This window comes from Lagenorhynchus albirostris, chromosome 17, assembly GCF_949774975.1.
Source record: "Lagenorhynchus albirostris chromosome 17, mLagAlb1.1, whole genome shotgun sequence".
NCBI classification, from domain to species: Eukaryota; Metazoa; Chordata; class Mammalia; order Artiodactyla; family Delphinidae; genus Lagenorhynchus; species Lagenorhynchus albirostris.
Genome location: NC_083111.1, coordinates 16966123 through 16991559, shown reverse-complemented (window position 1 = coordinate 16991559; position 25437 = coordinate 16966123). Strand labels below are relative to the sequence as shown.

The 25437-nt window shown below is 41.6% G+C and overlaps 2 protein-coding genes and 1 pseudogene across 5 annotated transcripts in view; 1 reads left to right on the top strand and 2 right to left on the bottom strand.

Annotated features, from left to right (window-relative positions):
- Positions 1-15497, top strand: part of SBSPON (somatomedin B and thrombospondin type 1 domain containing) — a 28329-nt gene extending 12832 nt beyond the window's left edge. The window contains exons 3-5 of the mRNA XM_060127711.1: positions 7130-7220; positions 8740-8916; positions 14203-15497. Coding sequence (XP_059983694.1) covers positions 7130-7220; positions 8740-8916; positions 14203-14320 — 386 coding nt within the window. The 3' untranslated portion in view covers positions 14321-15497. The remainder of the gene's footprint in view (positions 1-7129; positions 7221-8739; positions 8917-14202) is intronic.
- LOC132508391 (heterogeneous nuclear ribonucleoprotein A1-like) lies at positions 12818-13908 on the bottom strand (annotated as a pseudogene).
- Positions 15498-23391: 7894 nt separating the features above from the next.
- Positions 23392-25437, bottom strand: part of TERF1 (telomeric repeat binding factor 1) — a 40555-nt gene continuing 38509 nt past the window's right edge. For all 4 annotated transcript variants that reach the window (XM_060127923.1, XM_060127925.1, XM_060127924.1 and 1 more), the window contains one exon: positions 23392-24757. In XM_060127923.1, coding sequence (XP_059983906.1) covers positions 24581-24757 — 177 coding nt within the window. In that variant the 3' untranslated portion in view covers positions 23392-24580. The remainder of the gene's footprint in view (positions 24758-25437) is intronic.

Below are 25437 nucleotides of genomic sequence, written 5' to 3'. Positions count from 1 at the left end.
ACAACTATTGAGTCCGCGTGCCACAACTACTGAAGCCCGCACGCCTAAAGCCCGTGCTCCGCAATGAGAAGCCCCCACAATGAGAGAAGCCACCACAATGAGAAGCCCACGTACTGCAACCAAGAGTAGTCCCCACTCGCTGCAACTAGAAAAAGCCCCTGCACGGCCACGAAGACACAGTGCAGCCAAAAATAAACAAATTAAATAAATAAATTTTTTTTAAAAATTGGATGTATAAAAGTTTGAGTTTGGTGCCAGTAGCATTTTTTTTTTTTTTTTTTGCGGTACACGGGCCTCTCCCGTTGCGGAGCACAGGCTCCGGACCCGCAGGCTCAGCGGCCATGGCTCACGGGCCCAGCCGCTCCGCGGCATGTGGGATCCTCCCGGACCGGGGCAGGAACCCGTGTCCCCTGCATCGGCGGGCGGACTCTCAACCACTGTGCCACCAGGGAAGCCCGGTGTCAGTAGCTTTTGAGGCTAACAGGTCTCAGCCTGCTGTGAGAAAATAAACCACCTAGGGCCCATCTTTGGCTGATTTATATAACACGGGGGGAGGCACAAGGCCCATTTGAGAAGCCAAAGGAAGCCAGTGTGTGGGGAGCAGAGAGGGAGGCTTCTGGGCTGACACCCCCCTGGATGCAGGGCCTTGGGGTCCCTGTTTAGGATTCTGGCCGTTTTCTTAAGAGCCGTGGAAAACCTCTGGGATGTTTTCTGCAGGTGCCAATGTGATCAGATCTGTGATCTGAAAAGATCTCTTGGGGAGTGGAGTGGGTAGTGGCAGGGCCAGGGCAGAGGCCCTTCATGGATAGGGCAGTCAAATTAAGCTCGCAGGGAAATAATTTAGGGCTCACAACAACGGTCACAGAACGAGCTCTCATTCAGCTCAGGCACTCTGCAGAAACACTACAGAAAGGCTGAGGGAGGAAGTCGCTGTGGGACATTATTGATTTTTTGGATGGCTGTCACAGCCTATAGCAGATCTATCAGAAAAAGCAACTGCACGGTTCAATTATAGGGATTGGCTGCTAGACCGTATTCCTGCAGCACATCTGAATCTTCATTGTGGCTCCAAGATGCCCAGACCCCTTCCCCTTCCCAGCCCTGGATCTCTTCAGAGAAGGATGATGCAGGTCACAGGAAAGGGAACAGGAAGCATGAAAATGCATATCTTCCATTTATTTGTATTTTCTTCAGTTTCTTTCATCAGTGTCTTATAGTTTTCAAAGTAGTGGTCTTTCACCTCCTGGTTAAATTTATTCCTAGGTATTTTATTCTTTTCCATGCAAGTGTAAATGGGACTGTTCTGTTAATTTCTCTTTCTCATAGTGCGTTCCTATGAGAAACCGAATTCTTTTATTTGTTCTAACCGTTTTTTGGTGTAGGCTTTAGGGGTCTCTCTATATAGTATCATGTCATTTGCAAATAGTAGCAGTTTTATTTCTTCCTTTTCAATTTAGATGCCTTTTATTTCTTTTCTCTTACCTAATTGCTGTGGCTAGGACTTCCAATACTATGTTGAATAAAAGTGGCAAGAGTGCCCACCCTTGTCTTACTCCTCTCTTAGAAGAAAAGTTTTCAGCTCTTCACCATTGAGTATGTTAGCTGTGGGTTTGTCAATAAGGCCTTTATTATGTTGAGATACGTTCCTGCTATTCCCAGTTTGTTGACATCAACAACATAAATGGATGTTGAATTTTGTCAAATGCTTTTTCTGCAACTTTTGAGGTGATCATATGATTTTTATCCTTCGTTTTGTAAATGTATCACATTGATTGATTTGCAAATCAATGTAACCATCCTTGCATCCCTGGAATAAATCCCACTTGATTGTGGTGTATGATCCTTTTAATGTATAGTTGGATTCAGTTTGTTAATATTTTGTTGAGGATTTTTGCATCTATGTTCATCAAGGGTATTGGACTGTAATTTTCTTTTTTTGTAGTGTCCTTGTCTGGTTTGGGTATCAGGGTGATGCAGGCTTCATAAAATTTGTTTGGAAGGTTTTCTTCTCTTCAATTTTTTGGAAAAGTTTGAGAAGGTTATTAAATGTTTTTGAATGTTTTGTAGAATTCTCCAGTGAAGCCATCTGGTCCCGGGCTTTTGTCTGTTGGGAGATTCTTTTATTACTGTTTCAATTTCCCTACTAGTAATCAGTCTATTCAGAGTCTCTATTTCTTCGTGATTCAGTCTTGTATGTTTCTAGGAATTTATTCATTTCTTCTAGGTTGTCCAATTTGTTGGTGTATAATTATTCATAATAGTCTCTTATGATCCTTTGTATTTCGTGGCATTAGTTGTAACTTCTCCTTTTTCATTTCTGATTTTATTTATTTGAGTCCTCTTTTTTCCCTTGGTGAGTCTAGCTAAAGATTTGTCAACTTTGTTTATCTTTTCAAAGAACCTGCTCTTAGTTTCATTGATATATTCTACGTTTTTTAGTCTCTATTTCATTTATTTTCATTCTGATCTTTATTATTTCAGGAAGAACTGAAATAATATTTTTAATCCTCATGAAACCAGGACTTGATAAACTGTGAAATTCTCAGCCTACCAAAATGGTGAAGGACAGTAAAATGAAGAGATTCACTCACAGGAAAACATGTTCTAGAGGAACGCACTCAGGGCGTGGTTGTATTTCTGAAGTCAATACTTCAGAAAGCTGGAGGTAACAAATTATCACAAACTTAGTGACTTAAACAACACAAATGTATTATCTTAGAGTTTTATAGTCAGAAGTCAGACAGGTCTCACTGGGCTCAAATCAAGGTGTAGGTGCGGCTGAATTCCTTTCTGATGGCTCTGGGAGAGAATCAGTTTCTTTGCGTTTTCCATCATCCAGAAGCTTCCTTGTCCCATGGCCTCCTTCCTCCATCTTCACAGCCAGAAACATTGCATCTTTCTGTGCCTTTCTTCCACGGTAACATCTTCCTCTGACTCTTTGAAGGACCCTTGTGCTTACATTCAGCCCGTCTGGATAATCCAGGATGATCTCCTTATTTTAAGGTGAACTGAGTAACAACTTGAATTCCTCTTTGCCTTGTAACATAACATATTCACAGCTTCTGGGGATTAGGACACGGACATCTTGGGGAGGGGCCATTATTCTGCCTGTCATGGAGGTAGGACAGTGTCACATTCTTGGTTTACACATGAAGACATTGGAGCTCAGTAAGATGACAGCATTTGTAAAAGGACCAGAATTTAAACCAGGATCTCATGGCTCTAAATCCTGTGGGTTTTCCCCCCCTTGATAATTTTGCTGTTAAGTGTTATCAATAGTTATTATTATTATTATATTGCAAATTAATATTGATATTGTAAACTCATTACTATTCATATATTAGTAGTAGTGTTATATTTTAAAATCACAGTTACAGAATCTGGTAACTAAGTAGAAATATAAAGGCCGTGCAAGGCCAGTGAATGAAACATGGTCACTGAGACACTCTTATTAATGATCAAGTAGCCATTGCATTCTTTCTGTTTCATTTAACGTGTATCATGAGTCTATTTCTATCATAAAAACAAATGCAAAAGCTCATATTATATATTTGTTGCCCATCCTGACAGTTGTTTATATGCGTTTTCCTCTTGCGAGCTTGCCGTGCATATCATGAACCGTCTACTTCCAGGCTGGTGTTATTTGTCAAATTTTCACTCTGTCGTCTTCTACACCATATGCTACAGACTAGTGGTTCTAAGCCTGCTTTTGTGGCACCCCGTTGTGTCAGAGGGCTTTATGAAATTCTCAAAGCAAATTTAATTTACTTTCATGTTCAAAGTAAGCAGGTGCAGTGCCACGCTTTTAGAAGTGGAAGTTGTTGTAAAAGCGAACAGTGGTAGGTGGAAGGGATGCCAGAAAAGCTGGCAGATAGTCCGTTAACAGAGAATCTATTACATTGAATATTGTTGCCAGGAAGGGGAAAGGAGGGGTCGCTGACGTTTATTGAGAGCCTTTGTCCTGGGGCACCGGTTACGTGCTTCCACACAGAGGCAAAAGCGGGGCTGGAGGCAAAAATCATTTCTGAATTACTTACTGCTCTTAAGTAATGGAAAATTGAATTTCTGGGGGATGTTGAAAAGTGGTGCTGGTTCAGAGCTCGCCAGGAGATCTGGATCGTTTACTGTAGACTCTTGCCAGAGGGAAGGACAGCCCCCCTCGATAGAATGTGCCACCGAACCAAGCCCGGGCTGGAGGAGGCAGGAAACGGAGGAGACAAGGTCCAGGGTTACTGGCTTGCTTCTCTGATGGGTCATAAGCACCGAGGCTTGACACTGGGCATGGACAGGAAGTCTTCAAGAAGCTAGTGTCTGTACTGGGGCTCCTGCTTGGTCATTTACTATTTATTTTCCCTTCACTTAACCTCGAGGAGCCTCAGTCTTCTGATGAGAAAACCTGCTCAGAACACCTCTTGACAAAGCTTTGGTGAAGATCGGTAACATACGACGTGAAAGCACCTTGTAAACGAGCAGGCTAAGGCTGCCCATGTTCAAGGAGCCATGCTGCTCCAGGCGTTAATCTGCGCACACCATGAGCCCTCCGCCACCTCCTGGACCACACTTCCCGCCCCTCCCCCATGCCTGAGGGAAATCCGAGGGTCAGGGCTACCATCTCCCTCTCTCCTCTCTCAAATCTCACTTCGCATTAAGGGCAGTGATCAGGCACAGGAAGGGAAAACACAGCCGAATTTAAGCAATTCATCGGTAATATGCTGCAATATTGGAACTTAAGAGTGAAACTTTGTCATCTGCATTGCAATAGAGGCAGCCTGCCACATTTAGACATGAGCCTTGAATACGTTTCTTAACCTCTCTGGGCCACAGTTTCCTCATCTGTGAAATGGGGAAATAATAGGGTCTATCTCAGAGCAGGGTTATGAGAATTAAATGAGTTAACACATGAAAAACACTTAGCATCATGCCTGGAAACTTAGAAGTGCATCACTGTTAGCTTTTATTTTTATTATCTTAGAACTTCTTCTTCAGATTTTGTATCAGAAACTATAGTCATACACTTGCCCTCTACTTCCTAACCAAGTTTCCCACCCACCCTCCAAGTTACACATTAAGTGCATTGCCTTTGAACTTTTGTAATAATACCTGCAGTACAAATTAGGAGCTCAGATAAATGTTTTGCGCTAAAGAAACACATCCTGAAAATGTTATAGTTTGACTGATATAATGCTACGTGGATGTAGCAGTAAACGCATTCCTCACTTAGTGAATAAGCCTATAAATGCGTCAGAAGAACAGAAATGAAAACAATACATGAGAAAATGAAAAGCCTTTCGCTGTTTGTGTTTCTGATAATTAGGTCTAAGAGAAACAGAGAAGGATCCTAACGTACATGCATTCACTTGTCCTTTTTGATTCCGTCCGTGGATTTTGGAAGTGCAAAAGCTACAGTCACATTTAGAAAGAATGACATGTTCTCTTTGGAAAACAAACATGTTAGCACAGCGAGAAAGAGCCACTCGGCTGGGAGTCTGTAGTTTACACTAGATGTGGGTAGCGTTCAGACTCCAGAGATTAGGTGCTCAGACACACGGGGCAAAAGCTATGCCTGCGACGCTTAGGATCAAGTGGCTACACTTGTCTTATATTCCCATGCCGTAGAAAAATGACTCCTCATTCAGAAAATCGAAAGAAGAATTAAGGCTGCCATCTTGTGGCAGGAAGGAGCTTAGCAAGATGAGCAAGCGGGCTTGAAGCCTCTATTTTGCTGCTGGTACCCGCACGCCCTTGTGCTCTTGTTGATGATGGGGCATCGCAGAAGTCAACCTGAGCTGGTATCTCCCCTTCCTGGGATGGTCCAGTTTCTGAAAGGAGAGCTAAGAAGGATGGTTGAGCCATCTCAGCTGCAAGGCTCAGTATAGGAACAGAAGAACTCAGGGAAGTAGGACCCGTGAACCTTGGTGGCAATTTCATTTATTCATCCATTCATTCATTCCTTCATCGACCCATCCATTCCTCGCACACATATTTACTGAGCATGTAAATGTGTGAGGGCTCCCGTGATGAACAAGGCAAAACCCTGCCTCTCTTGAATTGACAGCGGGGTGGAATCAAGAGGTTATCTCCAGGTGCTACACAAAGCAACAGATGCCCCCCCAGACTTAGAGATGAAATAGGAGGTAGACAAACAAAATAAGAGAGCAGAGGTGGGAGGGAAGGATTTCTGGCTGTTTTCTTTTCTCCCACCCAGAGTGTCAGAGGTGGGAGTGGGGAGAAGGGCGAGGAGAGATGCTTTAGGACCTTTCTTCTCTGAGTTTGGTGTAGAGAGAGTGCTATGCTGGCCGGCACCTGGTGGTCACACCCTGGGCTCTAGGGTTGATGGTGAAACTTCCAGGCTGTGGTTATCAGAACACCTGGGAACATTGACCCTTTCCTCTTTTTGTTTTTTCCCTTTCTCATTTCCTGTCTCTGGTTGTCTTTTTTTTTCTCCTTTTACCCCCTTTTCTCTCTTACCTTCCTTCCTTCCTTCTCTGTCTCCTTTTTCTTTATTCTTTCTATCTTTCCCTTTTCTTCTCTGTGTCTCTTCTTTCCATTAAAAAAAAAATCCTCGGGCTTCCCTGATGGCGCAGTGGTTGAGAGTCCGCCTGCCGATGCAGGGGACACGGGTTCGTGCCCCGGTCCGGGAAGATCCCACACGCCGCGGAGCGGCTGGGCCCGTGAGCCATGGCCGCTGAGCCTGCGCGTCCGGAGCCTGTGCTCCGCAAGGGGAGAGGCCACAGCAGTGAGAGGCCCGCGTACCACAAAAAAAGAAAAAAAAAATCCTCTCCCTTTCTCTAGTACCTTACTTTTTTCCTTGGTTCCCCCGACCTGCCCATCTTTTTATTATTCCCTCTGGGCTGTGCTTCCTGGCCCCTCTCCTGCCTTTCCACGCGGTGTTATCACTGCAGAGAAGCGTGCTTATCAAAAGCCTACTGTTCCCTTCCCTACCCAACTACACTGCACAAAGCTTTATGGAATTCGTTTCTGGGGACTCTGACTTCACCTCCTTGCACTCCTTGATGGTGTCCCATAGATTTAGGGATGGAAGGCTTTAGACGGGTTTGAAACCAAGTTTGGGAAATGTCGCTCTGGGTACTTCAGGCTTCATGTGTTCAAGGTCATTCTCCTTTTCCAGTCCCTGCCTTTATAACTACCTCTGCGTTCAACAAGCAGCGAACAAGACAAGCGGCCTCCCCACAGTGGTCCACAGACACAGAGGATGCTGGGTAACTTGCTGTTTTTTTTTACTTATGTTTTTCCGGTTAGTCGGTCAAGTGAGCCCACAAAGGTAACTTGCTACATGGGTTTTCTTCTGTTATTTGTTCATTGACACATGTGACTCTTTATCACAGAACTGGGAAGTACTTGTCCCTCCCCTGTTTTACGTTTAAAAAAGATTTGTTTCTGGGGTCTGATCCCTGAGTAGAAACATGCTGTATAAAAATGAGGTGATACTATTTTGTCAGTCCCACTAAGGCTGCTCATCTTATAGTCCTTAGGGGACTGTGGACTCCAGCACCACCTCTGTCTGGTGAATTTGAACGTGGCCTCCACCTGAGCTCTGAGGACTTTATCAAGACCTAATGGCTCAGGCTGGGAGGAACCTCTGACCTCATTAGAAATCCACCCTTCTGCGGTCAGAATAGAGACGCCAGACGCACTGCATGTTCTAATCCCCACACTACCTCTCACTGCTCCTTAGTTTTCCTTCTTGTAAAATGAGAATATTAATTCCTACCCTGTGGGCTGCTATGAGAATTTAATGAGAAAATATCATTGAAAAGATGTCAGAGTTAAGCTGTCTGAAATTGACTGAAGCTGTATCAAGAGAATTTCCTCCCTTAATACCTTAAGGTATCTAATAAATAATACTTACCGTCATTAAAGATCTTCTTTGAAGCAGATTCTCCAGACACTTTCCATCTAACTTTTTACAGCTCATAATTGTATGGATTTAAAAAAAACTAGCCCATTTTAGCATAGTTAGGACCTAAAATGCCACATTGTTTTGTTTCCCTGAAGAATTGCCAAATTGTGTTGCTTTTAAGTACAAGACTCTAAAATATTCACCCATGTCTGGATGCGCCCCCAGAGCCTTCAGAGTCTAGTCACATAATAGAGTGTTTCCTGCAGCTCAGTATAAGGTGACACTAGTCTGTTACAGGAAAACATGTCTCAGCTTCCCATGTCCTTTTATCTGTGATGCCCAGTGTAACTTTGATGCTTGACTTCAAGTCAAAACTCATCCGCCAGGTGGGGAGAACAGGGAAGGCCCCAGGAATGTTTGTGGGGCAGAAAAACACAAGTGCTGGCCTGGAAATCCAGGACTAGCCGTCCTGGGGCTCACATGTTCTCAGGCTCAAGCAAGGTCTTGTTCACTTTCTGTAGTTCATTAACATCTCAGCAAAGTTATCAGGGCAATTTTCCTGCTGAAGTGTGCTTTTAGACACAATTTCGTGGTCAGACTAGACAGAATATGAAAACAAGTTTCTGCAAATTCGTGTTGACCAGATAATTCAACCGTGGACTGAAAAACAGCAAAAACGTTCAGTTGTCAGTCAGACATCATAGCTCAGCGAATGAGAAACCTGACAAGGCATTCTGTGACCTGTGACCACGCAACGCCCTACCTTCTCCAGGCTGTCCCGTGTCCTCGGGGAGTTCCGGCTTCCTAAGCCTTTCTCCAGCGTTAGGCCATTTCTAATTAACAGCAAGTGAAATTGCTCCTTTTTTTTTTTGCCCTAGATACTGTATGGAGTTCAAGACAGAGTCATTGACTCACCACTGCGCCACGGAGAACCGGCCCCTGACCCGATGGATGCAGTATCTCCGAGAGGGCTACACGGTGTGCGTAGATTGTCAGCCTCCAGCTATGAACTCTGCGAGCCTTCGATGTTCTGGAGACGGCCTGGACTCTGACGGGTAAGGGAGGGAAACTGGTTGGAGGATGTTTCTTGGGACTCATTTGGGGAGATCTGTCCTCTCCATGTCTTGAACAGCGGACCAGGATGTAGCAGATCAAGGCATGATTGGGGGAATCAAAACAGTGAGGAGAACATTCCATCTGGCAATTCCAGAGTCCAGGACCCAGTTCATACTCTGGGACTTAGAGGCTCTGTATCAGAGATGCGTGAGTGAATTTGGACATTGGGGTTCAGGCCGAGCTCACAAGTGACTACCGAAGACCTGCCCAGTAGCAGCCGTAGACACTATATAAACCGATGAGTTTGTCTTTGCTCTAATAATACTGTATTAATGGACACTAAAATTTCAATTTTATATAATTTTCATGTATCATGAAATATCCTTTTGATTTTCTTTCAACTCTTTAAAAACATAAAAATCATTCTTTTCTATTACTATTTTTTTTCATTGAGGTATAGTTGATTTACAATATTATATTAGTTTCAGGTATACAACATAGTGATTCAAAATTTTTACAGATTATACTCCATTTATAGCTATTATAAAATATTGACTATATTCCCTGTGCTGAACAATATATCCCTGTGACTTATTTTACACACAGTAGTTTGTACCCCTTAATCCCCTCCCCCTAGTTGCCCCTCCCCCATCCCTCTCCCCACCTGGTAACCACCAGTTTGTTCTCTGTATCTGTGAGTCTGTTTCTTTTTTGTTATATTCACTAGTTTGTTTTATTTTCTTAGGTTCCACATATAAGTGATAACATACAGTATTTGTCTTCCTCTGTTTGACTTATCTCAATAAGCCTAATACCCTCCAGGTCCACCCATGTTATTGTAAATGGCAGAATTCCGTTCTATGTCTGAGTAGTAGTATATATACCACATATCCATTTCAACCATTGATAAACACTTAGGTTGCTTCCATGTCTTGGCTATTGTACATAATGCTGCTATGAGCATTGGGGTGCGTGTATCTTTTCGAATTAGTGTTTTTGTTTTGTTTGGATATATATCCAGGAGTGGAATTGCTGGGTCATAAGTAAACATCATTCTTTTTTTTTTTTTTTTTTGAGCTATTATTTATGTTTTTTTTTTAATTTTTTATTTTATTTATTTATTTTTTTTGCGGTACGCGGGCCTCTCACTGTTGCGGCCTCTCCCGTTGCGGAGCACAGGCTCCGGATGCGCAGGCTCAGCGGCCACGGCTCACGGGCCCTGCCGCTCCACGGCATGTGGGATCCTCCCGGACCGGGGCACAAACCCGTGTCCCCTGCATCGGCAGGCAGACTCCCAACCACTTCGCCACCAGGGAAGCCCAGTAAACATCATTCTTAACTCATAGACTACACAAGGGGGTGGGCTGGATTTGGCCCATGGGTCTGAGTCTGCTGAACCCTGCCCAGGTGATTCATACCCACTGCAAAATTTCAGAATCACTGCTCAGTGGGGTAGTCATAAAATCATGACTGAGATAGTAGCCGTGTGCCCAGCTCTGCAGGGTCAGAAACTCTTTTGATGTTCGGAGCCCCCATTTCCCAGTGTGGGGGGCGGGGGTTCTCCTCGCACAACACGAAGCCATTCGTGGGACACCAGCTGGGCATCCAACAGTTTAGCTCAGTTCTGACACTATCTACCCAGAGATGGCATCAGATTCCACAAGGTGAGGGGCTCAATCCTACAAGACCGTTCCCTTCCGCAGCCCCCTTCCAATCCCATTCTCAAGCTCAGGCTTGTTACCTGTGCTTCTGACCAGCTGGCTATAAATCGGAGATGCCCATGACCTTCTCCTCAGGTTTGATTAATTTGCTAGAGCGCCTCACAGAACTCAGAGATACATTTACTTACGAGATGATCAGTTTATTGTAAAAGAGTATAACTCAGGAACAGCCAGATGGGAGAGACGCACAGGGTGTGGGAAGGGGTGGCATTCTCCCCACATCTCCACGTGTTCACCGGCCTAGAAGCCCTCTGAACCCTGTCCTTTTGGCTTTTACGGAGACCTCATTACGTAGGCATCATTGATTAAATCATTGGCTATTGATTGATTCAACCTCCAGCCCCTCTCCCCTCCCTGGAGGTTGGGGATGGGAGGTGCGACTGAACGTTCCAACCCTCTAACCACCTGGTTAGTTCTCCTGGCAACCAACTCTCAACTTCAGGTGCTTCCAAAAATCACCTCATTCACATAAACAAGACATTTGCGTCACTCTCAACATTTAGGAAATTCCAACGGCTTTGGGAGCTGTCAGCCAGGAATGGTGAACAAAGGCCAAATATACGTGAAAAATATATTTTGGTCCTTTGAATGACCAAATATATATTTCTTGTAAATCATCGTATCACAGAAGTCTACAGAAATCTATAGATCGTCCAAAAGAATTGACCCTTGAAAACATTTTACCACCCTAAAAATCCATGCCCGTCCTGTACTTATCTACTAGTTAAATCCGATAACACTATTCATAACCAAAAGAAGGGTAGAATTTGTGATGGGCATGGGTTACGGTTTTAAATATGTCAGACAGAACTGGGAAAAATACAAATTTGAAAGAAAAATACGGACCTTCCCAGTTAATCATTATTCCCATCATATATTTTAATATTTAATAACTTGAATTTATGTTTATTAGTCTCCTGTGCCCAACAGCCTCTGTACTGAGTACACGTACGAACAGTAAAGTGGGTAAGGAATTCACATGAAATAGAAACTTGATATTTAGACTTAATATTTTCCTGACTACCTCATCCATATTTTAACTTTAAATGAATATTATAATTTAATTTGTACCTGTAAAGCACCTTCAACCCAGGCTGAAATTCCAGTGACTTTAAAAATAATAATTTCAATAATATGGCTTTTTTCTTTTCACTGCTCCCATTTTTCATTATGGAATCAAAGAGCTGGAAAGGATTTCAAGGGATCGTTTGGTTCAGACCCCTCTAATTTATTTTTATTTATTTATTTATTGTGCGGTACGCGGGCCTGTCACTGTTGTGGCCTCTCCCGTTGCGGAGCACAGGCTCCGGACGCGTAGGCCCAGCGGCCATGGCTCATGGGCCCAGCGACTCCGCATGTGGGATCCTCCAGGACCGGGGCACAAACCCCGTGTCCCCTGCATCGGCAGGCAGACTCTCAACCACTGCTCCACCAGGGAAGCCCTATTTTTTTTTTTAAGAGGGTATTAAATCGTTTATTGATTACACATGATAATGCATGATACACTAGCTTCATTCCCATCTCTAACTTTATCTGGTACCATAATTCAACTTAGATATATTGCATAGGATGTACCAACAATCATATTAATAACCAAAAAACTCCATGACTTTGCTTGGGTGACCCTCTTCACGGTGAACTCCAGGTCACAACACAATAACTGTCAGTTCAACTACACCAAGGTTTCAGAAGACAATAGCTTCTCCACCAAAGCAGGTTGTAAATAAATTTTAACGGAACCTGGCATCACCCTGAAGGAATTCTAACTTCGCACTGTTGGGGTAGTTTACCAAAATGGCTTCAGAGGAGATTCACTTGACACAGCACATTTTAAAAAAAGACACATTTATTCAAGCGTCATGATGAGACTATTACATTTAGCAATCAACAGCATGGGTGCAAAAAAGAAAAAAAAAAACGACATTAAAACTCTTTGTTGGGATGTTTTACACTTTACACGGAACAGAAACTAAAATAACCTGTTATACAATTAGTCATAAATACGGTCCTCGAGTTTTTTTGCCCATACACATGAGTATTGTCAAAACATGTCTTCTTTGTAGCAGCCAGGCCCTGCCACCACTGTGCTCGGCTGAGTTCACACATCTGTTGTAGCCTGGAGCTTCCCTGTCACTTCTCTGGCTCTCTTCTCCTGCAAAGCTCTGTTTCCTGGCAGTCATCAGAACCTCCTCCCACGGCCATAGCTGCTGCTGGAACCGCCACAGCCACCTTGGTTTCATGGTTCGGCGAAGTATTGGCCTCCACCACCATAGGGGAGAACTTGTGCCTCCAAAGTTTCCTCCTTTCATGGGTCCAAAATTTGAAGACTGATGGTTGTAACTGCCAAAATCGTAGCTTCCACCACCTCCAAAATGGCTTCCAGCGTTACCAAACCCATTAGAGCCATTTCCACTGCCACCATATCCCCCACCACCGCGGCTGCCACCAAAGGCACCTGGGCCACTGACGTTTCCTCCACGACCAAAGCTGTCATCGCCACCAAAACCCCCTCCAAGACCACCACCAAAGCTTCCAGAACCACTTCGACCTCTTTGGCTGGATGAGGCGCTAGCCATCTCTCGCTTAGATAGGGCTTTCCTTAGTTCACAGTTGTGGCCATTCACAGTGTGGTATTTCTGAATGACAATCTTGTCTACGGAGTCACGGTCCTCAAAGGTTACGAAAGCAAAGCCTCTCTTTTTGCCACTGCCTCTGTCAGTTGTGATTTCAATCACTTCGATTTTCCCACACTGTTCAAAATAATCTCTTAGGTGACGTTCTTCAGTGTCTTCCTTAATGCCACCAACAAAAATCTTTTTCACAGTGAAGTGGGCACCAGGTCTTTGAGAATCTTCTCTTGAGACGGCCCTCTTTGGTTCCACCACTCTGCCAGCCACCTCGTGTGGCCTTGCATTCATGGCCGATCCACCTGCTCCACAGTGGCGTACGTGACAACCCCGAAGCCTCTGGAACGCCTGGTGTTTGGATCCCTCACTACCACACCATCTGTGAGCGCTCCCCGCTGCTCACAATGGCACAGTGTCTGTCTGAGGACAGACACTCATAGGTTATTCCAAAGCGCAAGCCTCCGATGAAGAGCTTCCGCAGCTGTTCGGGCTCTTTGGGTGACTCTGATATAGACATGACAGCAGTGGAGGGGGCGGATGTCGACGATGCTTACTCGGCGGCGCCCACAGGCAGAAAGACCAGACCCCTCTAATTTAAATGTACACAAAACAGAAAGCCATTTTCCCTTACGTAGCGCTTCATATGCTCAGAGCAAGTGAGAGACACGAATGCAGTAACCTCAAACTACAATCTCAACAGGGGGTGTTCTCAAATAGGGATTAATTGGTAACTTGTTGTGACAGAGTCTGAAGAAGGGAAACTCAGTTTTGTGACCATTTTTTTTTAAATTTCAATTTGTAATACACTTCAAAACTCAAGGTGTGATCATTTTCTAAAAAAACCCAAAAAACAACAAATCTCAATTTATAATTCCGTAAATTAGAATTTTCTTTGGTATGCTTTAGCATAACTCACATTTTCAAAATATCATTTCAGAAATCAGACCCTCCACTGGCAAGCAATTGGCAATCCTCGATGTCAAGGAACTTGGAAAAAAGTTCGGCGAGTAGAACAATGTTCCTGTCCAGCTGTTCACAGTTTTATTTTTATATAGCTCGTGATATAAGTATTTCAAAATGTGCTTGTAAACATGCTAAATACTAGCAAGTCATGTTCAGCGCTTCATAATTCTTTAAAAACCCTTTGGCCAAAGTTCCTGAATATATGTCGTTGCCACACTCTGAAGTAGAGAAGGGAAATTTGGGGGCCAGTTCTCAAGAAACACAGTGCCTGTATTTTCATTTTTACTAAGTTGAGGACCCACCCTAAAGTCTCCTGTGGTTTCCTGTCCTCGATCTGTCACCTGGAGTCTCCTCATTCAATAGGTGGCCCATTGGACACAGTGTTCATCTGTTTGCACTAAACTTACTACATTTTAATGGTCCATTTATTGGTAAGTTGTCATTTAAGGGTATCCACGATTTGAATCTTGCATTCTTTCTTTCTATTCTGTAATCTCTTAAAAACGTCTTTCTTTAAAAAAATTTCTACAGATATATGTACACTCACACATACATTTCCCATGTATTATTCCATAAATTCTGAAATAATAAGTTCAAGCAAATTGTCACAAATAATTTTCCACAGGACAAGTTGTCTGAGATTTAGTAAGCATTTTGTTATGCGAAACCAACAGTTCTGCTAAAACTACTTTCTTTTTCTTTTTTTTTCTTTTTTGGCCGCGCTGCTCGGCATGCGGGATCTTGGTTCCCCGACCAGGGATAGAACCCGTGTCCCCTGCAGTGGAAGCACAGAGTCCTAACCACTGGACCGCCAGGGAATTCCCTAAAAATACCTTTTTTTTGAAATAGAAGAAATTTTCTTCAGTTAATTGAAAAGCATCAATCAAACGTTCGTTCTAGGTCAGCACAAGTTGCTTTAAATGTTATAATTTCCATGAAGTGAAATTTTGGCACCAATGAGTGAAACAATTGCTTTAATTATGGACATTCTACTATCATTAATATCCAAAATTATCTCCAAGGCTTAAAGCCTGAAGTTGACTAAAATAATTTTGGAGTCAGTCCAACTTCAAGTTTAATTGAAGTAAACTTACTACTTTTTTTTTTTCCCCTACAGCACGTATTTTCTTTTGTTTGGAGTAGAAGGCAGAGGTATAGATTATGGAAGGCAAAGATTTATTACGAATGCTATGGTCCCCGCCCCCCCATGCCCCTCCCCGCCATACACACACAGAGAAGTATTAGTCTCCTTATTTTATGATTGGAAAATCAATGGACCAGCGTCAAAGTGCCTTATTGCAGGATCTGGGCTGCAGTCAGAGCCATATCTCAGCTTCTCAGCCAGAACTCAGCTTCGATGGAAACCCTGTCGTTGCCAAAGACTGTGCTGTAAAAGCGAAGCCCTTTTCATTTCTGAAACAAATTTTAAATTCAGGATATTTTCTTCGGAGAATTGAATCTCGAGATTTAAACTACAGGCAAACTTCGGAGGTATTTGGGTTCGGTTCCAGACCACCAAAATAAAACAAGTAACAAGAAAGTTTTGGTTTCCCAGTGCATATGAAAGTTATGTTTACACTGTACCGAAGTCTGTTAAGTGCGCAATAGCATTATTTCTTAAAAAACCAGGTATATACCTTAATTGAAAAATACTTTATTGCCAAAAAAAAGCTAACCATCATCTGAGCCTTTAGCGAGTAGTAACATCAAAGATCACAGATCACCTTAACAAACAGAATAATAACGAAAAAGTTTGAAATATTGTGAGAATTACCAAAACGTGACACAGACATACAAAGTGAGCAAATGCCATTGGAAAAATGGCACTGTAGACTTACTCAATGCAGGGTTGCCACGAACCTTCAATTTGCTAAAAAAAAATGCAATATCTGAGAAGCACAATTAAACAAGGTATGCCTGTATATGAAATTCCTTTGGTTTCATTTGTATAAAATATTATTTACTAACAAATGATTTACTAAAATACGTATTTCTTGGTACTTATCATGTAATGACATAATGACAAAAGCAAGTTTAACAGGGATGGAAAAGCCCCCAATATTTAATGCTGAGAGTAGCAATATTTCTGACTATATGTTCATTTAACTGTCAGAATTGTCTTTGTGGTAAATTAAATTCTTCAGAGATTAATAATTAAAATTTGAGTCTCATCAGGGTTGGGAACTTCAACTATAAGTTCATTATTAACATTTTAAGACCATTTGTAAGATCTGTAAAGCAAAACATTTGAAGGCATACTTGGGTAATTTTCAATGTTACTTAAAATTTTATACCAGTAAATAAACTTTCTGTTCACATTTTTAAAAGCTCTTTCTTTATTTGACTAGAAAATACCTAAATCTTCTGGACTGGTCAGAGAATAAACAAAAATTTCACCAAAACCAAAACAAAACACTTCAGAATTGAGAGGCACAGTTATGATGATTAACAGCAATAAAGCTATGATGTATTTATGGTTCCAACATGTGTTATAATAGTTAGCATATTTGAGTTGTATAAAATCAATTTTTCAAATTACATATTTAGCTTTCAGTACTTGGCCATTAATTACTTTCATATTAAAGCATATTTTTATTTCTATTCTTGAGAAGAATTCATGGGCTAGAAGACATAGTATTAAATAACGGTCTTGAAAAGCTTGTTATTAGCTCTAGCAAAGGAAACAGTACAGAACTGAAACATGTAGTCCAAGTGATTAATGAAGAACCAAAAGTTCTATTTTCAGAGATAAAGATCAAAGAATTTAAAACTGCTTTGATATTCCTTTTTAACAAGTATCTTAAAGTTGGGATCCTTTCCACGGACACTCTACAATGATTTACGGGCCCTAGCATTACGTAATAGGCTGCTTTTCAAAAGTGCACGAGAAGAGTAATTTGAACAAAAATAAATATAACCACTCAGGAAAGAAGGGGAAAGGAATTAGAGATGTTGATCACTTAGAAGAGAAAAGTGGAAAAAGAAAAAAAGTAGAGAAGGGAAAAGAAAAGAGTAGAACAAGGGGAACTATAATCTCACTATTCTTTTTTTAGGGCCTTTCTTGCAATGTTTTTATTCAAGAATGTTGCCATTATGCATAAAAAGTCATAGTAATAATTTAAGTTGTTTAGTTCTACTCTGGCATAAGAATCTTAATTAGCCATCTTTTCTAGGTATGCACCAAAATGATGTAAACCAAAACTGGTTCTGCCCTCTAAGAATATTCTAGTGAAGTTTCATACAAATACCTGTAAGTTGATTTAGACAACCTGAGCATTCGGAAGTATAAGCAACCAGGTAATGAGTATATTGAAAGAGAAGTGAAACTTCTAGGTCAAGGTGACAGATGGATATACATGTTTACCTTCTTCCTCAAATCTCATTGAGATTGCAGAATTCACGGAAGAGAATAAGTCTATAACATAGATGAGAAGGCAGGAGTGGGAATCAGCCCAGAGATTTTGAAGATTTTTTTTGAAGATTGAAAGCACATGGGATTCTACTGATGGATAAACCAGAACGAAGGGACCATACTCTTTATTTATTTTTTTATAAATTCATTTATATTTTTGGCTGCGTTGGGTCTTCGTTGCTGCGCGCAGGCTTTCTCTAGTTGTGGCGAGCGGGGGCTACTCTTTGTTGCAGTGCGCAGGCTTCTCATTGCGGTGGCTTCTCTTGTCGCAGAGTGTGGGCTCTAGGCACATGGGCTTCAGTAGTTGTGGCACGCCAGCTCAGTAGTTGTGGCGCACGGGCTCAGTAGTTGTGGCGCAAGGGCTTAGTTGCTCCGTGGCATGTGGGATCTTCCCGGACGAGGGCTTGAACCCGTGTCCCCTGCATTGGCAGGCGGATTCTTAACCACTACGCCACCAGGGAAGCCCAACAATACCCTTTAAAACATGTAGAAAAGAAGGTGGAATCAGAGGTAAGAGCCATTCTTCTTGGGGTGGGGAGGTCCCACTCAGCACAAACAATATGAATTTTTTAAATCCCCACCCCTAGAGACAAACTTGTGAACTTTAAAATCAAGGATAAAGAATAGACTAAAACCTTCCAGAGAGAGAAAAACAGATTACCTACAAAGGAACAAGAATCCCCATGAGAGACTGCAGTCTTCTCATCAGCATCAGTGGATACTTGAAGTCTAATAGAGCAGGGGTCCCCAACCCCGGGTATCGGTCCGCACCCTGTTAGGAACAGTGCCGCACAGAAGGAGGCAAGCGAGGCCTCAGCTGCCACTCCCCGTCGCTCCCCATAGCTCGCATTACTGCCTGAACCATCCCCCACCACACCCAACCCCGTCCGTAGAAAAATTGTCTTCCACGAAATCAGTCCCTGGTCCCAAAATGTTGGGGACCACTGTCATAGAGTAAAGCCTCCAAGTTCTGGGTGAGAATAATTTCAAAACTAGCATTTCTATGTAAGTCAAGCTCTAATAAAGTGTGAAGGCAAGATTCAGCCTTTCAGGGGTATAGAGTTCAGAAGCCTCGTGAGATGGTCCTACATAGGGTATTTTTTTTTCAATTAAACATGGCAGGTTGAACATATATTTACTTCCTTTACCTTCAAATAAAATTACAGTTAAAGGGTTTTTTTAAAAGACAAAAAATATAATGATAAGGAGATTGAGAGAAAAAGGCTGAAAAGAGATGGTCACAAAATTTCAGGACCGGTAAAGCAGAAGATAGGAGAAAGCCAAATGTCTACAGGAGGGAATTTCAGCGGGAAAGGTCATTTACAGCACCCTGGAAAGGCTCAGGAACTTAAGGATCCAGATGCTTCCGTCAATGGAATGGTTGACAGTTGGTATAAGAAACAGTTAGAGCCTTAGATGGCTCTGCAGCCAGGCAACAACTCTCTGCAGGGGGTTCCAGATTGGAAGCACCAGCAACAACTGGGAATGGAGACTATCTATTCTGAATGGTGACCACCCCCTCCCCAGGTCCCTCGTCCATGTGCTCTGAGAAAACTACTCTCACCCGTTCAGAACAGTTTGCTAGATTCCTCTCTGAGGAAATAGATCATCCAAGAAAATGGCTGCAGGTACCAGCAGCTGCGATAGCCAAGTCCCTGTCCAATCACTACCTTGACCTGTGAGTGCCCATCAGTGCTCACAGAGCTTCCAACCAGCTTCTTCATACTCACTCATAAATAGAAATGCACAGCCCAGTTCAACCAAACATTTGAGGAAAACCATTGACAAAGCAAGAGGGAAACCAAAATTAAAAAGAAACGAGCAACATAACAAAACTCAGGCCATAAACACTGCCAGGGTCAGAAGAGATGCAATGATATCAATCATGAAATAAGAACACAATGTCCTAAAAAAGAACATTCAGAGAATTAAAAGCTCTTGTAAATTAAAAAGTTTGATAGTAGATATATGGTATGAAAACTTGGAAGGTAAAGTTTTGTGACATTTTCCCCAGAAAGTAAACAAAAAAATTAAAGATACAGAAATTTGGAGACAAAAGATAGGAAATTAGAGGATCAGGCAAAGAGATCCAACATCTGACATCCAACATCTGGGAGTTCCAAAAAGAAAGTGCAAAAAAAACCAGAAGGGAGAAAATAAGCAAAGAAATAACACAATAATATTTTTTAGAACTTAGCACAGGGATTTCAGAAGTCACTGAGTGCCTGGCTCATTAGTTGAAAAAGAAAAGAAGACTCACAACAAAGCATGTTACCATGAAATTCTAGATCACTGAATACATGGACGAATCTACAAGCTTCCAGAGAGGAAAAAAAAAAAAGTAGGTGACATGAAAAGTCTCCGTAATCAGAACAGTATCAGACTACCTAAAGCAACATCTTGACACTGATGATGACAGAGCAATGCCTTTGAAATCCTGAGACAAAATGTTTTCCAAATGAAAATTCTATATCCAATAAAATTATTAATCAAATGTGAGGCTAGAAAAAGGATATTTTCAGACATGCATGATAGAAACATTTTTCACTCTATGCATATTTTCTCAGGAGGTACAGGATGAGATGCTCTAGATAAACGAGAGTTCAAACCAAGAGAGAGGATCCAGGAAGCGGGGAATTCAAACCAGGAGAGAGATGACTGGGATGCCCAGAGCCAAGATAAGGGAGATGTAAGCTTGACGGCTGCACAGCAAGCCTGGAGGGCAAGGAGTAGGAGGGCTGTCACCAAAACAAAACAACCAAAGAAAAAAAAAAATAACAGTGAAATTGGGAATTCCCTGGCGGTCCAGTGGTGAGGACGCAGCGCTCTCACTGCCGTGGCCAGGGTTCGATCCCTGGTCGGGGAACTAAGATTCCTCAAGCTGCACAGCGTGGCCAGAAAAAAGAATGTCAATAGAATGACATATTTCAGTGTATTCAGAGGTCTTCAAGTTGGTCAGAGAATTTGGAGATAAATAAGTGATGAGTACACACAGCTCAGGTGTAAAAAACAGTTACAGAGGTATAAGACAAACCCTGAATATTGGTTTAACCAAAAACCGATGTAAATACGCTGGCAGAACCGGGGAGAAGCATCTGTATGGGTGCAAGCTGTGTACTTATGGAGGGTGGAGGGGGAACGTGCAAGAGACCTAAAATGTCATCCTATATAGTGGGAGATCACTAATATAATACCTCACACTGAAAAATAACAAACAGCAGCATAAGCATATTTTAAGTAAGTATAAAAATCAGTACTCGAGAAAAGAGATGAGAATCGCCTTTAGGGAGCAGTGTAATATTATTATTCCTAATTTTACACTTCATGTAAATTGGAAAAGCCTTGCAGCCATTCACTGGAAACAACTCAGGGACTGAATATAAAAACTGACAATGGACAGACCTTATAGGACAACTCCAAGCCACAACCTCTGCAGCAATGAGTTTAGAACACCGAACTAAATCCCCGCAGCTATCTACCCAGAATGGGTAGGACTTGGTCGATGATTGCCAACATCCCTTTTTGGTCCCTGCTTCCAACTCAGGACCAACCAGAGAAAGCCAAATATGTTCCCCCAAACAATCACATAAGATGCCCGCTGCTGGGCTTCCCTGGTGGTGCAGTGGTTAAGAATCCGTCTGCCAATGCAGGGGACACAGGTTCGAGCCCTGGTCCGGGAAGATCCCACATGCCACGGAGCAACTAAGCCGGTGCACCAGTGCTACTGAGCCTGCGCTCTAGAGCCCACGAGCCACAACTACCGAAGCCAGCACGCCTGGGGCCCGTGCTCTGCAACGAGAGAAGCCACCGCAATGAGAAGCCAGCACACTGCAACGAAGAGTAGCCCCCGCTCGCCGCAACTAGGGAAAGCCCGCGCGCAGCAGCGAAGACCCAATGCAGCCAAAAATTAAATGAATAAATTTATTAAAAAAAAAAAAGGATGCCTGCTGCTAGTTGGCCAGCCTCAGCTTCCTCATGCCAACAATGCCCAGAGAGCACCTGAAGCCTTAGTTTTTCACTAGAAAGCTTTCCCACTATGAACGTCTGCCTGCACCTCTGCCAAACACAAGTGATGGTGGCTGACTCCCTTGCTATATAGCAAGCGCTGAATAAACAGCCTGTTTGTTTTTCTCTTTTGAATGGTCTTCGTTCATTTCCACAACAACAGCACAATGAATGGCTGTGATAGAATTATACATTACTGTATAGAAACGCAAATGAACAAGTACAGCTATGTACACAAACATGTTGAAAGAAAAAATGGCAAAGAATACAGAGTATTTCATTTAATTTCCTTAAATCAAACAGAAAGATATGCTCCCAGCATTGGCAGATTGGCTGAGTTGGGGCACTCGTTCAACGCCACCTACAACTCTGCCTCAGCCTCCACCTCCTGCACTTATGAAGCCTAAAGTTCACTGAGCATACAGGCTTAGGGTCCCCCCAGGTCTTTGCTGAGACTGCGTCTAGTCCTGGGAATGCGCCTGGCCTTCTGGATTCCCTGGTTTACTCCAGAGTCCTTCAAAGCCTTAACCCGCCATGTACCTTCCTCTCCAGGCTTTTCAGCCTGTCTGCTGTCCCTGACCCCAGGCAGACATAGGTAATGTTTTTAAAGCCCTTAAGAGTTCAGAAGGGGCAAAACAAAGGCAATCCCTGAACTGAACCCTCAGGGAACTGACGAACAGGTCAAAACACACCACCCACGATCCCGAGCACTGTAGTGGCACTTGCCGAAACATCAAGCCACAGCAAGAGCACAAGTCACTTGTGGCCTTAAGCCGGGTAAGCAAAAACACCAAAATCCTCCTACCAAAATTTAGTAGCCGCTTTCTTCATTAAGTGTGTCCCGGTTGTTTCAAGTTTTATTAGATTTGTTTCCAAAAGTTGATTCTAACTGTTTTTGTCAGCTTACTACTTGCCTCAGAAGAGGGACGGCTCTTTGGATCTCCCTACTCTGCCATTTGTCACTCTCTATGTAACCTTTTGAATTAAATCTTAGAAATGGAGGGCAGATTAGTGGTTGCCAGGGGTTGCAGGAATGATGGAGAGTTAAGTGGCAGCAGAAGGGATCCTCAGTGTTGGAGTATCTTGCCTGTGGTAGACACACGCCCCTACACAAATGATAAGCTTTTTGGAATTAAATACACACACTGCACACACATGGTACAAGACTGGGGAAATCTGGATAAAATTGGTGAATTATATCAATGCCAATATCCTGATGGTGATATACTATAGTTTTACAAATTGACATTGGGGTAAGCTGGAACAAGTGTACAAGGGACGTCTCTTATTATTTCTTACAACTATATATGAATCTATAGTTATCTCAACAAATTTCAATTTAAAAATTCAAAAGATTCAGATTAAAATGAGGAAGTACAAGGAATACAATTAATTACCCAATTTATTTTGCTTTTCTTTTTTATGCACCCACAAGTTATACGATAAAAATCTATGCTTACATAAATCTATAACAGCTCTTTTAATTAAAGTAAAATAAAATTCTAATTAAGAAAAAACCATATTATAGTATAACTGATAGTGATGTTTTTAGTGGCACATAAAATAACTAGGCATCTTACAGTTAATATCAACTTAGATTTGATGACTTAGGGTATGTTTGGAATGAGGTTGACCAACTGGTCTGTTTTGGCTCATGCCATCGGCTTTGGCACTAACCATCAAAATGTCTGCAATACACACGGTGACAGTAACTAGTGGTGTAACAGGACAGACCGAGTCAGGAAACATTATCCACGTTTCTATTTATTATACGTATAGGACAACAACTTCAGGAGCAATGAGAAAGTAATGTATAAAACTTTCATAAAGAAATACAGATTACAAAATAGTCATTTAACTTTTTAAGCAAATACTTAAGCATTTTCATGCATTTGTTAAATAAAGCATACATAACTCAAAATGCTAAATAATTCTAGTTTTTGACTAAATCCTCTAAAGAATATGTTGGTGAAAACTCAAAACTGTCTAATAAGGTATGCATGATCTTGTTTATTTAGTATTTATCACAGTCGTCAAAATGATCATGGTTAAAGTGGCGGGTGTGGTGGTGGTGGGATGAACTGGGAGACTGGGACTGACATGCATACACTAATACGTATAAAATGGATAACTAATGAGAACCTGCTGTATAAAAAAATAAATAAAATAAAATTCAAAAAAAAATGATCATGGTTAAAATCCATTTAAGCATTTACAGAATACCATTTAGGCCCGATATCTATCTAACTAAATGAAAATATCAGAGAAATGGATATTTATTTAAAACCATCTTTGTCAAAGTTTTAACACTAGAACAAAAATCCAATGTACCTAAATGAGACATAAGCTATTCTTAGTAGTAGTATAAACTCTGTCCTATGGGTATTACTATTTTCAAGTTTTTTCCTTTATATGAAAGTACCAAAAGAAAAATGTAAGTATAACTCACAGATTACTTCGTATATTTATCATTCTATAAGCAAATATCTTAGTAATTAATATATTAAGGCCATAAATCAAATCATTACCCCTTATATCAAAGGCCTATTCACTGATTTAGAAACTTCACTTTTATGTGTGTCATGGAGTTGAAATCAGCCCACAGACACAGAATAAATAGGTTAACAGCAATATATTTTTTCTCTTACCAGGCTTTCACCTTTTTATTGGAACAGGGTTTGGAGGTAGGAGTTTTGAAAGCACTAGGGTTCAAAAATTAATTTTTTTATCAGAGTGAAAAGATTCTTAAAGAATACAATGATGGTCTATAATCTTGCTCGTACAGCACAAATCCTCATATTAAATGGCTGTGCCGCAGAAAAATACTGTAATGCTTTAAACAAAATTTTAAGCTACATTAATGACCACCAAGTTTCACGCAAAATGCAGGAATCAAAATGTTTAACTGCCGTCTTATCGGGCTCCACAAACACACTCAGTCTTCATCGTCCGAGTATATCAGCTTCAGCTTCTTCATAGTCCTCCATCTGTCTTTCAACATGACGCTTGTTCGGTTGTTGAATTTATAATGTGATAGTATTTTAGACCAATTTCCCTCTCCGTATTTCTTCACGCCAGATCTCAGATTGTTGTCTTCTTCCCAAAGCCATGCCTTTTGATGAAAAGTAAGATAGTTATTCACAGAAACAATTATGTTTTTTTCAATTGAGGTATAAATGACAAATAACATTTTATTAGTTTCAGGTGTACAACATAATGATCCAGTATTCATATATATTGTGAAATGATCACCACAATTAGTCTAGTTAACATCCGTCAAAAGTAGATAAAACGTAGAAGAGTTATTCACAGAAACAATTCCTTAAATAACATATCTACTATAAATACAACTTTTTTTATCAGTATCATGTTACAATTTCTTAACGGTGGAAGAAATTCTGTAAACGTATCTTAGATTTCTGTAAGATCTTATTGTGGTGATATTGTCAAGGGTCCTGACTATGTTACTGTTCATTTTACATGAACACACCATGGCTCAGCTGCCCAAGATCAGACAGCTACAAAATGATGGAGCTAAACACAAACCCAATTCATCTGACTTTAAGCCCACACTGTCTCTTAAGATGCTTTTCTACAACTGTTAATAGATTAGAGATATGTAGGATTCACAAATACCGAGAACTTATGAATATTTAATTCTTCCCTAATGAACTCAGTGAAAACCCTGTTCTGTCTATGTTGGGCAAAGTACACACACACATAAAACTCAAATCTTCTCTAAAACAGATTTTTGAGAACTAACACAAACTAGTTAAAAAAACACTATTTTGT